Consider the following 17,755-nt stretch of genomic DNA (forward strand, 5'->3'; position numbering starts at 1 on the left):
GGGCAGAGAGGGATGAGGGGCAGGGGATCTTGGGAGTAGTGGGGGTGGTTGGAGATCAGGAGTTTGACACAACCCTACATCACGGGTGCAGAGTGAGGTGTGGAGTTATTAGAAGAGCTCTGCAAATCCATAGCTATCCACTTTATACTTGCAGATAACCACAGAAAATGGCGGAGAAGGCGGGAGCTTTCCTGGTCCAGGATGGAGATCATGGACCTTATTCAGGTTTGGGTGGGATGCCCCCAATGTCCGTGATCTCCGCACTACATGGAGGAACGTGGCCGTCTATGGTAGAATAGCTGCCAGCCTGGCCACCAAAGACCACATGCAAACCAACGAGCAGGTTTGTGAGACCCCCCAGAACTGAGCCCTAAGTTTCCCCTCCCCCTTCTTTCCCTTGCTTCCCCTTTCCAGCTCCCCTCTCTCACCCTCTCTTCTCCCCTCTCCTGCCTCCTTTCCCCAGTCTCACCAGAGTTTCATTCCCCCCCCCCCAGTTTTGTTAAATAAAGAGTTTGTGTTCATGAAAATACGTGTATTTTATTTGACATCAGGAAGGGGGGTTACGGAGGAATGAGGCACAAGCCTCCAGCGGGGCAGACTAGGGAGGCTCTTAATGCTCCTCAGGGTGGAAGCTCTCCTGCAGGGCCTCCTGGATACTGACAGCCCCCCGATGGACCTCCTGGATGGCAGCCTGCAGAAAGCGCAGCCAGGCTGGCAGCAATGTGTCCCAGAGAAGCACCAGAGTGCCCAGGAGCAGCTCTAGCTCCATGTTGCAGAGTGCTGTGGTGTCCCGAGTGAGGGCAACCAGAGCACACAGAGACAAAATGCTTTGCTGTCCCTCATCGAGGTAGACAAGCAAGCAGGGAAACCTGAGAACTGGCTTTCCCGGGGCTGGGAGGGTGTCCCTTTAAGCACAGACCTCAGATAGCCTCAGACAGCAGCCCCACACAGTAAGTCCTGACCTGGTGCCCTGCCAGAACTGGTTCCGGCCAGCCTTACATGTGATTCAGAGTCCACTCAGTGGGGTCGGGAAGGAATTTTCCTCCAGGGTAGATTGGCAGAGGCCCTGGAGGTTTTTTGCCTTCCTCTGTAGCATGGGGTACAGATCACAGCTGGAGGATTCTCTGCATCTTGGGGTCTTCAAAGTATTTGAAGGCTTCAATATCTGAGATATAAGTGAGAGGATTATTCTGGGAGGGGTGGGTGAGATTCTGTGGCCTGCACTGTGCAGGGGGTCAGACTAGATGATCATAATGGTCCCTTCTGACCTTAAAGTCTATGAGTCTATGAGACACGCTATTTCAAAATAGCAAAATGCTATTTTGAAATGCATTGTGTGTGTAGATGCATTATTTCGAAATAAGCTATTTCAAAATAATTATTTAGAAATAACACTGTAGTGTAGACATACCCTAACAGACTTATTTGGGCATAAACTTTCATGGGTCAAAACCACTTCATCATATGCATCTAAGTTTTTTTTTACCCACGAAAACTTATGCCCAATCTAATGAAGTGGTTTTGACCCATGAAAGCTTATGCCCAAATGAATCTGTTAGTCTTTAAGGTGCCACAGAACTCGTTGTTGTTTTTGCAGATACAGACTAACATGGCTCTCTCTCTGAGACTTGAAAATGCTTTGTTTTCAAAGAAGTTTGAAGGGTTTCCCACTAGATTTAAAGTATGAGAGTGGTAAAGTGTTCTTGAATGCTTTGGATTTATTCCCAAAGGTTAAAGTGTCAGCAGCCTACCACATCACACTGCATTTATGACAGAATGTTTTATTTACACAATAGTGTATTTACTGTGTTTGGACACAACACATCACAAAGCAGACAGAATAACATGGCACTTGGAGGACAAAATAGATGCCTGGGGTCAATTGCTACAATCTCCTGTGACTTATGGGGTAATAACATGGAGTAATTGAAGGATGAATTTGACTCTTGACCTTTAAATATTGTCTGGCACTTGTCTGATGTCAGAAGGAGCTATATTCATCCTCTCAAAGTCTCAGGCTCAAAATGCATATCTGTTAACTTTACTCAGCACCATAGCATTTGTGAAGTCAGTCACATATTTCTGGATTTTACACAGTAAGAATGGTTTAGCCCTTACCACTTTTTATTTTTTTAATTCAGAAATCCTTCTTCCAAATCTTTTTTTGCTCTTTCAGGATTATGTGCCTCATAGATTTCTAAGTAATGTTCTAGGTAAGTGCAGGCTAAATAATTACTTAGAAAAAATGTCTATTAATACATGGAGCTGTCCAGAAGCCTAGCAGACATCCTATGGTTGTTGAAAATTGCCTGGTGTTTGTGATAGCTCCCCCCTCCCCCCCACCTGATGCTTTATGAAATTGACTTATGGCTACAAATATACATAACTCAAAGATACTTTGGACAGAATATCTCATGTAACCTATCTATTTTAATGTCACAATTTGCTGGATCTGCAGCTCTTATTTTGGTGTATGTATCATTCTTGTATGTAACACTGGAAATATGGAGAATGGAATGATTTGTGGTTTTAAATGTGCAAAGGAAACCATCAAGGGTGTTTCCCTGAATGTCTAGGCGATCAATTGTAAACAGCCCTTTTGACCTTTAAGCCTTAGCAGTGGTTGGTCTTAGGAAGACATGTGACCCCCTCCCTCAATTGGCAGGGCCTGATCAGATAACTTTCCATGGAAGGACGGAATGTAGAAACACAATTCCCGCCCACAAATAAGGTTATTTAGGATGCAAATTTTCAGGCTTTTGTCTTTGGCTGGTATGTCACTCCCAAGACAATGAATCAGAGACCCCAGGGCTACATCTAGATTGACATGATTTTCCGGAAATGCTTTTAATGGAAAAGTTTTCCGTTAAAAGCATTTTTGGAAAAGAGCGTCTAGATTGGCACAGACGCTTTTCCGCAAAAGCACTTTTTGCGGAAAAGCGTCCGTGCCAATCTAGATGCGCTTTTCCGCAAAAAAGCCCCGAACACCATTTTCGCGATCGGGGCTTTTTTGTGGAAAACAAATCCGAGCTGTTTACACTGGCACTTTTGCACAAAAGGACTTTTGCCCAAACGGGAGCAGCATAGTATTTCTGCAAGAAGCACTGATTTCTTAGAGTAGGAAGTCAATGCTTTTGCGGAAATTCAAGCGGCCAGTGTAGACAGCTGGCAAGTTTTTCTGGAAAAGCGGCTGATTTTCTGGAAAAACTGGCCAGTCTAGACACAGCCTAGGGGAAAATAATCTTCCCTGGCTTGGAGGTTTAGTTGAAATAAGAACAGTTTTAGGGTAAGTTTGTAATACATTTTAGGGTGTTAGAACTAGCTATGTATTTCTTATTATTTTAAATGTATAATTCACTTTGATCTGCCTGTTTTCACTTGCAACCACTTAAATCCTACTGTTTGTACTTAATAAAACCACTTTTATTTATTATCAAGCCCAGTGTAAATAATTGTTACCTGGGGGAGCAATCAGTGTGTACATCATCCATTCATTGTTAAAGGAGGCTTACCTGAATGATTTATTGGGAGTTCTAATCCCATTCGGAGACTGGATTCCCCGGAAGCTGGGGCTAAAACTGCATTTTCCTTAGACCTGAGGTGTTTCAGTGTCTGCTTTGCTCTTTTTTGGGGGGAGGGATGGCGGGGACAGTGAACTTAGCTCTGTGCCTTGACTGGGGGAGACCAGGAGATCTGGCCCAGCAGACAGGGTAGTGAGAAGCTCCAGAGAGCAAGGTGGCGCATGTCAGTGGCTCTCTTGGTACACTGGGAAGCAGCCCCAAGGGGTATTTTGTGACTGCACCTTGAGTAATGCTCTAGGTAAGTGCAGGCAAAATAATTGCTCAGTAAAAATGTCTATTAATACATAGAGCTGGCCAGAAGCCTTGCAGACTTGCAGACTTCTATGGTTGTAGAAAATTGCCTGGTGTTACCTACCTAAAAACCAGCAAGAAGTTAATTCCCTGATCAAGCCAGAGCCTCTTAGTTAAAGTGGGAAACATTGCTGTGCTACTTGAACTGAGAATCTCTTAGGAAAGGGAGGGAGAAGCTCCACCAACATGAGGAGCAATCACAAAGAGGTTACTCCCCCTGTCTAGTAACTAGGAATGTAAAATCCCAGTTAATCAGTTAACATTAGGTTAATCTAACATTTAATTGATTAACCAACTATCAGGAACTCACGGCTCCAGCCCCCCAGCCTGCAGGGCTCCTACTCCCAGCGCCGTGCTGGGGCTGTCCTTGGCTCTGCCAGCTCCCAGCTCCAGCTGTGCAGGGCTGGAACAGTCCTCCATCCACAGCCTGCTGCCGAGGGAACCAGTTAATCATTACCCAGTAAGGGTGATGCTTACTGGCGAACCGGTTACCCATTCATGTCCCTATTAGTAACTGAGGGTATGTCTACACTACCCCGCTAGTTCGAACTAGCGGGGTAATGTATGCATACCGAACGTGCAAATGAAGCCCGGGATTTGAATTTCCCGGGCTTTATTTGCATAAGCCGGCCGGCGCCATTTTTAAATGCCGGCTTGTTCGAACCCTGTGCTGCGCGGCGTGGAACGAGGTGTACAGATAGTTCGGAATGGCTTGCTAGTTCGAACTATCTAGCCCGTGCCACGTGTAGCCGCGCGGCACGGGGTTCGAACAAGCCGGCATTTAAAATGGCGCCGGCCGGCTTATGCAAATAAAGCCCGGGAAATTCAAATCCCGGGCTTCATTTGCACGTTCGGTATGCATACATTACCCCGCTAGTTCGAACTAGCGGGGTAGTGTAGACATACCCTGAGGATTTTTGAGATGGTTGCCCCTGTGGTTGGCTCCACATTAGAGGCATTCACGCCCCTGCATTTGTAATCAGAGATTTGTAGTCGCAGCGCCTGGCTGGGTCACACATGTGCTATGCCCATCCAGCACTGCCTCAGACAGTTATATAGCACCGTGCAACCACCTACTGCAGTCTCAAGTGCGAAAACTGACGTAGAGGGAAAAAGGGAGGATAGCAGAGCACCCACCATGACAATCATCTCTGTCCGCCCGCCCCCAGTGCCTTCAGCACGCTGCCAAACAGATAATAGCAACAGGCAGAAGACACTGTAGGGGGGCAGGAGATGTAGCGGGGGTGGGTCTGGGCAACACGTGATCCAGATTCTGGGAATGAAGGTGTGGAACCAGCCCCTTCCAGCCACTGAGATGCTGTCCTGCAGTCCTGCGCAGTGGTTGCTTGCAGCTGGGGGGATGCCACAGCCCTAGCCACAGTGGGGCCACTCCAGGCTTCCCTCCTTTTAATTGGTTAACCAGTTAAACATCACATTTAATGGATTAACCAATTAAATGGGATTTTACATCCCTAATATGAATAGAAAACCTTTCTCTGTGGTGTATTGGTACGAATTCTACTGCACCTATGCGTATCCGATGGTTTACCTCTTGTCACAATAGATGTTCATGAGAGAGGCCTCAGAAAAGTAAATTGGGTGGACTAGCCAGTCCCAATTACTTCTAATACCCATTTATTAACATGATAGTCTGCCAAGATAAGTGGAATAGGGTCAGAAAGTCTCTGCATGAAGGGTGGTAGAGGATGCTTTCAGCACTTGAAAATGTGGGAGGTATCTTAGGCGCTTGCTCAGGCCCGCAAAATCATTGTTTGGAAGGAAGCTGCTGGGGTGTTGACGGTGGGGAAGGAAGCAGTCATCTTGTGGGTCTCTGCTTTCCCTTTTTTGGGTTGTATTGCCTCTGGGGTTGTATATGAAGGTGCAGATCTAAATCTTTGAGCTGAGTAATATGTGATCTGGTTTTTTTTCCTGTGAAGTATATATATGCCTAAGCATTGCAGAGTTGCTCTAGACGCCATCAACATACAAAGGAACTCATCTGTTTTGGTTGTGAACAGCTTGAGGTCTTCAAAGGGGAGGTCCTCGACCAGTGATTGTACGTTCTTGAGAAATCCAGAGAGGTGGTGCCATGAAGCGCATTGCATGATTTCAACCACGGTGATGGATATTGCCGTGTCTGCAAGTCCACTGAGGCTTGCAAAGCTGTTCGAGTGAGAAAGTGGTCTTCCAAGATGGTCTCTCTGAATTACTCCTTGTTGTTTTCAGGAAGAAAATCAACACATTTAGCCAATTTTAAATAGCTGTGTAATTATATTTGGCCATCAAACCTTGTCATCAGTGATCCTAAATTGCAGGATTACTGACAAGTAGACCTTGCGTCCAAAAAGATCTAAACTCTTCCAGTTGTATGGGGTGGTTCTGGAATGATTTCATTCACAGCCTTCACTGTAAGGAAGTTTGGTGAGGAATACGAAAACAGAAATTCCAGTCCTTTAGAAAGAACATAGTATTTTTTTATCCACGTTTTACAGGTGGGTGGGAATGTTGCCAGATCTTCCAGATGATTTGGCTGGGTCCATGAGTAGTTAATTGGTAAAGCCATCTTGGAGGAGATTGAAATCTGTACGGGTATGTCCAGACTACAGTTTTTTTTTTTTTTTTAAGAAAAAAGCAGCTTTTTTTCAAAAAAAACTTCATCTGTGTCTAGACTGCTGCCACGTTCTTTTGAAAGTAAATAGAAAGAATGCAGCAGTTTTTTCAATTGCGGTAAACCTCATTTTATGAGGAATAATGCCTTTTTTGAAAGTGCTCTTTCAAAAAAAAGGTGCTATTGAATGCAAAATGTGTATTTTCGAAAGAGCACCTAGACTCTCTTTAGAAAAAGCGGCTCACTTTTTCGAAAAATCTGCTTGTAGTCTAAACACTCTCTTTCGAAAGAGGCTTGTAGTCTAGAAGTAGTCAAAGAGTAGATTTCTCCTTCATCTTCATTTTTCTTTTCACTAGATAAGGAAGAGGCTGTTCTGAGTGGTGTGTCCTATTGGCTCAGTACTAAGTGTACTGTAGTGAGGTTGGTACCAAGAAGAGGAAATTCCAGCAGTAAGAGACCAGAAGATCCTTGTGGCAGAGGAACTGCTGTGGTACCAAGAACATCAGTACCAAAAAAGGTTGTTGGTGGTACTGATATCTTTGCCCTGTTTGCTGGTGCCAAGGATCACGTGCTATGCACTGTTAAGGCAGGTGATGCCATCACTTGTAACCGTGATGAACCGTGAATGCCATATGTTTTATCGGCTCTGATGGTACCAAGGCAGAGGTCTTAGATTTCTCTTTGCTGCCTTTTTCCAAGCGAGCTCACTTAGGGACTTTTGCTTGCACAGTACCCATGGTACCGTATGGTCCTGCCACCTCAGAGTAGAAGATTCTTGTGTGATTTGTACTGATGGGGTCTGCAGAGTTGGAGAACATCGCTTTTTGGTAGATCCCCGAGGAGGTGTCATTGGAGCCTGCTTCTTTGCCATATTCTTGGCAGAATGCTCCTTTACCTGAAATGGTGGAGGGGAATCCAAGTTAGAAGCTGCCATCAGAGCCCAGTTTCCAGGGAGGATCTGTGATGCAGGCTTAGACACCAAGTGCAGAGATATCTCTGTCATGAGGAGCTTTAACTGCAGGTACCTACCTGCTCTGGGCTTTCAAGTTGTTGGCAGTGCGAGCACTTGTGTGGAATGTGTCTGGCCAAGGCAGCGGCATCCTCTGGATGTCTGTCAGCGACCAGGATAGACAGTCGGCACATAAAGCAGCATTAAAACCTGGAGAGCTGGAGATGTCCAGTAGAGAAGGGTTTTCTCCCATGAGAGAGGGCAACTATGCTACACTAAGTGGTATCTAATGACTAAAACTTAATTTCCTAATATAATAGTTTGGGGGAGGAGGGTTGGTAAGAAAAAATAAACAAGAAAGAGTTATGACTTATTTAACTATTAATTAAGCAATTAGAATTCTGAATTAGACTAAAGGAAGCCAATGCACCGAGGCGCTGCTAAAGGCTTTGTCTCAAGCCAAGGGTGATAGAAAAGGAGTTGGGGGGGGGGACCTCCTGAGGCCGTGCAAGACAGGGACAGTGCCTGGGTGACCCAGCCTGGCATTACTACTACAAATCTCTGGTTACAAGTACAGGGGCACAGATTCACTCCAAATGGAGCACCCACAGGGACACTCCTCAAAGGCAAACTCTTTAGAGTCTTGACTCATCCCTCTGTGAACCAGTATCATTTCCATTATCTCCCGTGTGAGTTTGAGAAAACTGAACTATCCAGACCTAGCGGAAAGAAGAAGCGGGGCAAAGTGTGACAAGGATGCTGATGGCACTGCCACCTATGACACTGCCCTGCCTTCCTTGGGACCTCCCTCACAAAAGCTGAACAGAAAAGGAGATAAAAGGCGGCAATGCAGGATTGTAAGGTAGGGGCTTTGTATTTATCAGCAAGTACAGTGTCCCTCTCTAGTATCTGGCCTATATAGAAAATTAAAGTTTGGAGAACTCGCCCTTAGTTCAAGTGTTAGAAATCTGTGGTTTTGCAGTTGAAGGATGAGGTTTCTAATTCCCTGCCTAAGTGTATGTGATTTGCATTTCTGCAGAAGCTTTATCACTGGACTCTGAAATCTCTCAAAGAAAGGGATTGATCCATTGAACACCATCTAGCCTTGCTAGGTCTCTTGGACACATTAACCCCACTTGCTTTTCAGTAAGGTACTCAGTGTTCAAGTTTGCTCTAAGTTGCATCTCTGCAACCTTCAAGGAAGAATATAACCCCAAAAGCTGAAATTCTGTGTAGTAAAGTAAAATTGAGTCTTTGCAGCCATTTTATTTGTTTTCACTTATAGGCCACATAGCTCAACAATAACTGATATTTTCATCTGACCGCTAATTCCATCCAGAAGAGTTAGAACACCAAGACACTAATCTTCGAAGCTTATACATGCCTCAAATTAGTCAGCAGAATTACGCCCATTATCTTTATTACATCAGGTTTCAGGAGACATGGCAAGGAAAAATATAACAAAAAATATTTTCAAAAGTGAACAAGCAGTCAGGATAAATCTGACTCAAATTTAGATTTGGCAAACATAAAACTTCTATTGACATTTCACAAAATATTTTCATGAATTAAAAAAATTCCACCAGATTTTTTTGTAAACAAGTAAACACTCTCCCTACATTTGTAAGCAAAGCACGGTAGCAACATTCTAATAGCAGAAAGCCCTGCCGGTGAAACTGACAGGGTACTTTATCACTGACTACAGGAAGAGCAGGATTGAACCTTGTAAAGGATGGTAGCAAATCAGAATGAAAATTATTATTCTGCTTTAATTGTCATAGCTGGCAAAAAAATAAAAAATAAAATAAAGCAGCTTACATGATCAACTACAAATTTTAGAGAGTTTGTCTGTTTGACAAGAACTCCTCCTAAACAGTAAGAGCTAGGGCCACCAAATTCCTCTTATCATAACTGAAAGCAACATAAGGGTTTGGTTGTGCCAGGAAAACGGCACGTGCCTAGAATGGGATTGCTTCTCATAAAACCCAACAGAAAAGAGACAGAATCACCAGATCAAATGCAGTCCTCAAAACTGACATAGCTGAGTAAATATTGAAAGAGTCTGAACCAAGATGATCTAGAAAAATAGGATGAGCCTGGAATAGGTTTGCTTTTTGATAAACCTAATAGAAAACAGATAAAGCAGAGAAATTTGGAGTAGTGCTTTGTTTTGGCACAGTTAAATCAATGACAGAAAAATTTTAACAAGCCCTTTTCAAAGAAATCCAATATAAAAATTCGCTTCATAAAAATATTTTTGAAAAATAAAGCCACTTAAATAAAGCATGCACATGTTCCTTTTATTTTTAAAAAACATCTAAACTGAGTTAAGGATCCGAGCAATGCTGGGTAAGCCTGCTAGTTCAAAATAAATTTCATTTTTAAAAGTACTGAATCCTTAATAATATAAAGTAGGCTACAATTTTTTTTAACATGTTGCCAAAATTTTCAAAATTGGGTATCTAAATAAAAGAGGACTGACTTTCAGAGATAGAGAGTATCTGTATCTCACACCAAATAGAATTCTCTAAAGAACAGTAGTTGGGATTAGTTGCCCAAGATGTCCATTAAACATTTGTAGTTGTGAGTGTTCACTTGAGAATGCACAACTTAAACTATTAATGAGAGGGACTCTTCATTAGCTCATAGTTCCAGTGATATGATGCACGCCTCTGCTTGTAAATTTAACAGCTAATTAAGCATGGATTTATTCATTATTTAGGCATAAACCAGCAGTAGTTTCTAATCAAAGCTGTGTTTAACATGCCTTGATGGAAATGCTCCTTTAGTGTTAGAAAGTTGTATAGATGGGAAAGTGATGTACACCTTCTAGTAGCACATACGCTTTCTGCAAATTTATGACGACTCAGTTCTCATCAACACACATTATTAAAAAGAGTCGTTATTCAACAGAAATCTAAGTTGTACTTGATCCTGATAGTTAATACCAAAGCTTATCATATTTCTGCTGCGAGCTAATTTCAGAACAAGTTTTGAAGTTGATGTGCTTTAACGGTGATCATTTAAGGAAACTGGAAAAGTTGCATACATGTCTCTATCAGACTAACAGAATCACTAAAAGCTCTGCAAATCATTCTAGATTCCTTAAATCACTGGACTGCCATTTTGCAAACTGACACACTTTTTCTACTATATGACCTACCAGAAGATTTACTCGGCATTGCTTGGGTTCCTAACTCAAATAAGTTTTGTTTTTCTTCAGTCAAATCATTGTTCTGGGGTGGGGTTGGGCATGAAGGTTTCAATATGCAAGCTGGCCTGGGTAGAGAGGCCAACCCTCTCTCCCTGCAGCAGCTTGGGGCAAGGTGAGAAGCACCTCTTCATGTTGCAGCTGCAGCAGACATAGCTGGGGGAGGGGTGTATGTCACCTGGCTGGGGGGACAGAGAGACACATGGACAGACAGACACACAGACAGACAAACTCTCTCAAATTTGGTAGACAACTTCCTCTTATCATAACTTAAAGCAAAGTCAGGGTTTGGTTGTGCAAGGACAATTGAATGTGCCTGGAATTCAACTGTTTCTCAAAGGAGGGGTCTGGCAGGAAATACAGTTATATTGTATAATGACCACAAGGGAGCAACAGGAGGCCAGAGATGGGGACTGGGACAGCTATAACCCAATTGGGCTGCAGGGGGCAGGGTAGAAAAAGGGACAGCTATCTAATATATATTTCAGAGAGTTTGTCTATTTGTGGCTGGCTGCCAGCTGGGGGACATATATCACAGCACCTTGGGTTTTTAAAGCTTGTTCTCAGCTAAGTTCCTGTGATGTTGCACCGTTTCCTATTAAGCCCTGCACTGGGGCTCAGGGCTGCAGAGGGGCGAGATGCCTCTTCCCCAACTCCAAAGCTGCTGCAGCTGGCAGGGAAGCGCCCCTCACATCCAGGCCCAGCTTGAAGCAGCCACACCTGGCCCCAGCATGGAGCAGCTGTGGCTGGCAGGCAGGCAGGTGCCCCTCCCAGCCATCCTCAGCTGTGTGTTGTGACTAGCAGGGAAATGGGCAGTGCATCAGGCCCAGGTCGTAAGTGGTGGTTAACCAGTTACCATTAACATTCCTACTGGACACTTGGCAACCCTAACACTGGGCCACTATGATCAGCATATTTGTCGGAGCAATAACCATTTCCAACAGCAACAGGAAATATACTTTTGTTTCCTATGTGCTGTTGCCCTCTCCTGCATACAAGTTTGTTTACCACATGCTGTTGTCGCCTTTCCTGGTTGTGAACAAATATTTTCAAAGGAATACAAATGAAAAGATTCTCCAATCTGTAACCTTGCTTACCGCATGCAACACATGCGTTCCTTATGCACAAAGCCCACTAAAGGTTAAAGATATTAGTCAGAGTCCCTTGTGGAAGTATTGAAAACTATTCTCTACTCTGTTACTTTCACAGCTCTTCCCTTCCTAGCTAAACTAAGGTGCTTCAAAATGCCATGAAACATATATTGACAGGTACTGTCCTATTCCCCCCCCCCCCCCATTAATACTGTATTTGGGTCTTGGGTGGCTTTAACCACATGCAGCAATGATAATGATAAGGTTGCAGTGAGCCTCACAAAACTGAACCAGGTACCACAACTGAAAATGGGTAAGACCACTTAACCTTTGCCATAGCGTTCATAAAGTTTAATTTGAAAACCTAAGCTAAAGTTTTCAAAAACTCCCACGTAGGCGAGGAACCCAAGTTCTAGTTACAAAAGTGGTTAGACTCTCAAATGCCTAAATCACATTGGAAAAGAGGAGTTGGGGGCTTTTGAAAATTTTACCTCTATGCTTCAGATTTTACCCAGGTTATAATAATGTTTGGCCTTGTCCAACTGGCCCATAAAACCAGCATTTAACAGGGTTATATTGGCGCTATAGCAGGGGTTCCCAACCTTTTTTGGTCCCCGTGCCCCCTTGGCTTTTAGTAAACCTTCCCGTACCCCCTATTCAATATGAAAGGAAATAAATTCTAGACTCTAGAATCCACAACTTTTTTCACTAACACTACTACTTTTGGAATATTTCAATTAGGATAATCTAGTTATTTACCAAATATTCCCCGTAACCCCTTGACAAGCTTCTCGTACCCCCTAGGGGTACGCATACCCCAGGTTGGGAACCCCTGCTCTATAGGGAAGAACCTCAATAATCCATAAGCGTCATGCATTACTGTATATATTTTTTATTGTGAACAAAAGCTTTAAAAATCTGTCACTGGAAATGAGCCCTTTTATAAAGTAAATTAAAAAAAACTAAAGGAACTAGCTAGTCATGTTGTGTGACTTTTTTAAGTTCAATTACAAAGTGAAACATTTATTCTGAATTTCAAATGAACAATGAAGAATATTGTAATACAAAGCAACGGCAGGGGGTAAGGAAATTACTCCCACCCCATATGAAACAGTCAACAAGCACTGATGATGAGATAACTGGCTTTAAAAAAAAATAACAATCATGTGTTCCATACCAGTCCTGCACTGCATTAAATGACTCTTCACTGGTGATATCATACATGAGGATGAACCCCATGGCACCTCGATAATAGGCCGTAGTAATGGTCCTGTATCTCTCTTGTCCAGCAGTATCCTAAATGGGAAAAAATAGTAGAAGTTAAGCTTGGAGGTCCAGGGTCCTAGAAATAAGAACTATAATTTAGAGTCCTACATCCGTATTTAGGCACATAAATTAGTGTTCTGATTTTGCTGAGTACCCAAAAGCTCCCACTGTAGTAACTGATTTCTGTTCATATTTTAGCATTCATTATGTTTAATGGTGTTTTTGACACATGCACTGTTTAAAAAAAAAAAAGGGAAAAATGTCAACCCTTTAACTGCTGTTCCCTGCCACACACACAGTGCAGCAGAAAAATGTGGCAGAGTTCCTTGAATGTTAAAACTTCCAAGCAGATGGAAATGGGGCAGCAGTCAAGGGCTATTCTGTGCAAACAGCTTATAAAAATTTAGCACTGATGAGCAAGTGAAGTCTTTGCTTTAGTCATAGAGTAGATGCTCTGAGTGCCTTTTGTGAAAGCGCTGTTTAAAACAGTACTATATGAAAGTGCACTTGGAAACTTGTAGTGCACACCTTCAAGGTCTACAATGAATCAACTAATGCACAACACATTAGTACACTTTAAAAATCACACCCCAGGGAGCACGATACCCCACTACGTTGACAAGGTCCTGTCTGGAGAGGCCACTTGGAGGTGGAGAAAGCAGTCCAGGGTTAACCTTTACATTATACTTATTCCAGATGAAAATAATGTGTGAATTTTAGGGTTTGTCTACACAGGGACATTCAGGAAAATTAATCTGAATTAACTAAATCTGTGAATTAGATAAATAGTATTATAGCCCTATTTGGACACCGTCACTCAGAATTCAAGTGGCTTTAATTCAGATTCATTTAATTCACAAAGTAAATATGAATCTCCACCCAGGAATTATGAAGGAGTGTGTCCACACAGGCATTTAATATGATCTAACTAATCCACTTTGAAAGTTACTTTGTATTAGTTTTGCTGAGTGTCCCCTGTAGGCAAGTTTTCAAATGAAATAACTTCCAGAATAACTCTAGGGCTACATTTTTATTCTAGAATAAAAGTGCCTTTTTTCTGTTTTCTTATTCTTCTGGTTTTAGCTCATCCACTTCCAAAGTTGATTTAACTAATTTATAGCCATAGGGAATTATTAAGGACTAGTTATTCCAGAACACCAATTCTAGTATAATTTCACGTGCAAACAAACCCTCAGTCTTCACCTCCATTCAGTGTTTGGCCTGTCTGCTGGGACTGTCAATAGGGATATGAAATAGTGGCGCTGACACATGACTACAGGAAACCATTTCACACAGGCCATATGTGACCAGGGTTGCCATGGGGGAGGAGAAAGGGAGGACAGCAAAGAGGGCAGCTGCTCTAGGGGCTGGCGATTTAAACAGGCTGGAGGCTCCTGGCCACTGCTGTCTCTATTGCAGCCACGGCTGGATCCCTGGGCCCTTTAATTCATTGCTAGAGGCACAAGCAGCATAGGCTTGGTTGTGCTTAAGGGCTGGCTACGGGACACCAGCCCCCAACCGTGCCTCTTCCGGGGCCTGGAGCCTGTGCCCCACCCCTTGCTCAGGGGCCCAGCAGTCCTGTCTGTGATGCTGGCAGACCAGGTGGCAGCTTGTGCCAAGGTTCCCATTTCTCAGGTGATCACTTGATAAGTACATAGCTGGAATCAGTCTGGCTCACCTGCGTGTTAGTATTGGAATCATAAGGCCATGTTTAGACTTTAAGGCATGCAGCTACTCACGAGCACTCAGTAATCTCACCTATAACATCTGCAGCCATACTGTAAGGTAGTATTTGAGTGGTTATATTGTGAACTTCCATGAGTGCATGTAGTCCCCTTATTAAAGGGGCCTCTGACTTTTATTAGGAGGATCCTTTGTGCTGCAATCTAGCCCTAGAGACTACAACTCCCATGAGTCCTTGGGAAAGGGGGGGGGGGAACAGTATGTCTTTCAGGCCATGCAGACAGAGAGTTAGGCTAGACTCCATTTTTGGAGAGAGGAGCCAGGCTGCTGGTATGGAGCCTTTTTCAGGCCAGGAGCTGTTGTGTTGCAGCTGTTACTGTTACTACTGGGGCTTGGATCTAGCAGGCTGCTTTGGAGGCTGCTGTTGATTATCCCTGGAATGGAAAGATCCTGTTCCTGTGGCTGGGAAGAGCTTACATAAACCTACACAGGAGGGAACTGTGGGTAATTGGGCTCTTTGGAAAAGTGCTGCCTGGGACGGAACACAAAAGACAAACTGACTCTGGGTGCAATGAGAGCCAGAGTGATCTGCCCAGGGAACCAGAGCTGCTGGCATTAGGTGAGGCCTGCTCCAGTGGCAGAGGGATTTTTGCAGCTGGCTGCTCAGCTTGGACTAACACACAGAACCTGCCTGGCACGTTCTTGACTCCAGCTCCAGGCCTTCAAGTGTGCCCACACAAGCAAATGCCTGGGACTCTGAATCCAGGGGAGTGCACGCTCTGGGGTGCGATAAATGGTAGCAGTGCAAATGCCAGATGGATACGTTTCCTTTCTTTCTGTGTACTTTTTAACTGATTTTGTTCCCTTTAAATCTGTTAAATCCTGTTTCTTTAAGTTAAGTAAAGGCGTGTTGATTCTAATTTAATCAATGAGAGATGTATTGTTTATAATTGTTGTCTTGGAGTTAGATCCAGGTTATTCCTGGAATAACTTTATTCCTGGAGGCTCCCAAGGCACACCATAAGTGTGTACGGGGCCAGCCAGGTGGAGGCACCACCATTGTATATCCTTCAGAAGCAAGGGACTGCAGCAGGGAGTGAATAAGGAATCCCTAACTACACAACATAACCACTGGGATACTCAGGATCTCCTTTTATGTTAAAACATCAGGCGTCCAGGTACACATGTGAGTGCTACCTGCTCCCGAGTAACCCAGGGAGGAAAAAGGGGGGTTACATGCGTAAATCACAAGACAGGAGAGACACACTAATTAATGAAGGGCTGACCTTCCAGGGTAAATGTTATGCTCTTCTCAAAAGGAAAGGTCCATCAGTACCAGACAGGCTTCTGTGGAGCATTGCAACTGGATTTTCCTATGTTTTGCTACAAGAGGACAAAATTTTTTTTTTGTTCTGCTTTTCTCCATGTGAAGATAAATTGGGCAAGTGGGTTGCTCCCATTAGCTGAGTTCTCAGCCTGAACATATGGCAGGAGAGGAATAAAACACGCACACATAAACATACAAACTTGGAATCTTTATGCTGCTCTGACTGTGGAGGACAAGGTTTCAAGGTTTTCTGGGCATAGTCAAGAGATTGCAGCTGCCAGGCCCACTGATGAGGAGGGAGGTGGAAGAGCACAGAGGATCTGAGAGCTGGGAGGGGCCCAATGCTGTGCACTTCATGTGGCACTGAGGCTGGCTCTGCTCCCATCCCTGTCCCTCCAGGGTAGAGGCCCTGCCCCTTCCAGGGTAATGAAGCTGGGTCCCCCCCCACACACGCACACTTTATCCAGGGGGGGTCTCTGAAGCTGTTGCCTTCCCAGCAGCTGCTCAACTTGGGCTAGCTCGAAGGGATGTATAGAGCTTCCTGATTACAAACACTTAGGTTACCTTTGCAACTCATTTGTGCCAATACGTGAACTAGCTTTAACCTGGTAAATAACTCTCTGCCTTTTCTGATGTAATACATACTTATATGGTTATGATTGGCTACAAGCATTGTCTTTGATATGACTGGGACATGTCAGGTACAATCCAGACTAAGAAGTAGCTCTATCACCCCTAGTCTTTTCCCCGGGGTGCCTTGCTGCTGTCATCTCCCAGCTGGACTTCTCACAAACATACTCTCGCATGTAAATCACTCTCAGTGGTGTGTGTGTGTGTGTGTGTGTGTGTGTGTGTGTGTGTGTGTGTGTGTGTGTGTGTGTGTGTGTGTGTGTGTGTGTGTGTGTGTGTGTGTGTGTGTGTGTGTGTGTGTGTGTGTGTGTGTGTGTGTGTGTGTGTGTGTGTGTGTGTGTGTTGCAACCAACCTGCCTGCCACATTGGCTCCTACCAGCTTTCAGAGCAGGTGCCAACACACTGGGGTCCTAAGAAAGAATATTTTGATACACATCCCTGCCATGCTAAAACCAAGCAAGTTCTTATAATAGAAAGCTAAAACGGAGCCCCAAGCAATTGTCTAATTTGCTTATGCCGACCATCTGCTTTACCCACCTTGGTTATGCTACAGGGTGACTCAATTAACCCATCCCTTCCGTATGTCCTGTATTGCTCAGCCCTCTCCTAGCTAGTACCAATATGCAGTTAGTTATTCCTTTAAGGCAGGGGTGTCCAAACTTTTTTCAAAGAGGGCCAGATTTGATGAAGTGAACATGCGTGAGGGCCGACCATTTTGCCTGACATTCTTTGAACCATTAAAATTAAATGCAAATTAACTATTTTATGCAAAGTTTATTGCAAACGGCATACTTTTCATTTCGTCACATGGATGACAAATCTAAACAGGTGTTAAATCACTCTGCCTTTCATATCTGAAGGCCAGATGAAAAAAAAAATCCAGGAAGCTGAAATATATGTCAGGAACATTGTAAAGTACATTACATATTATTGGTAATAAAGGTTGTCTGTCAACTTTTAAGTTCAAAAAATATGAACAGGAACATAACACCAAGTATACACGTTGTGTCCAAATATATTTATAACTGATTTAGACCAACTGACATGAACTGAGATTTTACAATGTATTCATCTCAATACATATGGATTCGTTGGGGGCCATAAAAGATAGATATTGC

The 17,755-nt window shown here is 43.7% G+C and overlaps 1 protein-coding gene across 2 annotated transcripts in view; it reads right to left on the bottom strand.

Moving 5' to 3' along the window:
* Positions 1–17,755, bottom strand: part of RAB3B (RAB3B, member RAS oncogene family) — a 156,664-nt gene that overhangs the window by 16,668 nt on the left and 122,241 nt on the right. For both annotated transcript variants that reach the window (XM_075935966.1, XM_075935967.1), the window contains one exon: positions 12,909–13,027. In XM_075935966.1, the coding sequence (XP_075792081.1) occupies positions 12,909–13,027 (119 nt within the window). The remainder of the gene's footprint in view (positions 1–12,908; positions 13,028–17,755) is intronic.

This window comes from Pelodiscus sinensis, chromosome 9 (assembly GCF_049634645.1).
Source record: "Pelodiscus sinensis isolate JC-2024 chromosome 9, ASM4963464v1, whole genome shotgun sequence".
NCBI classification, from domain to species: Eukaryota; Metazoa; Chordata; order Testudines; family Trionychidae; genus Pelodiscus; species Pelodiscus sinensis.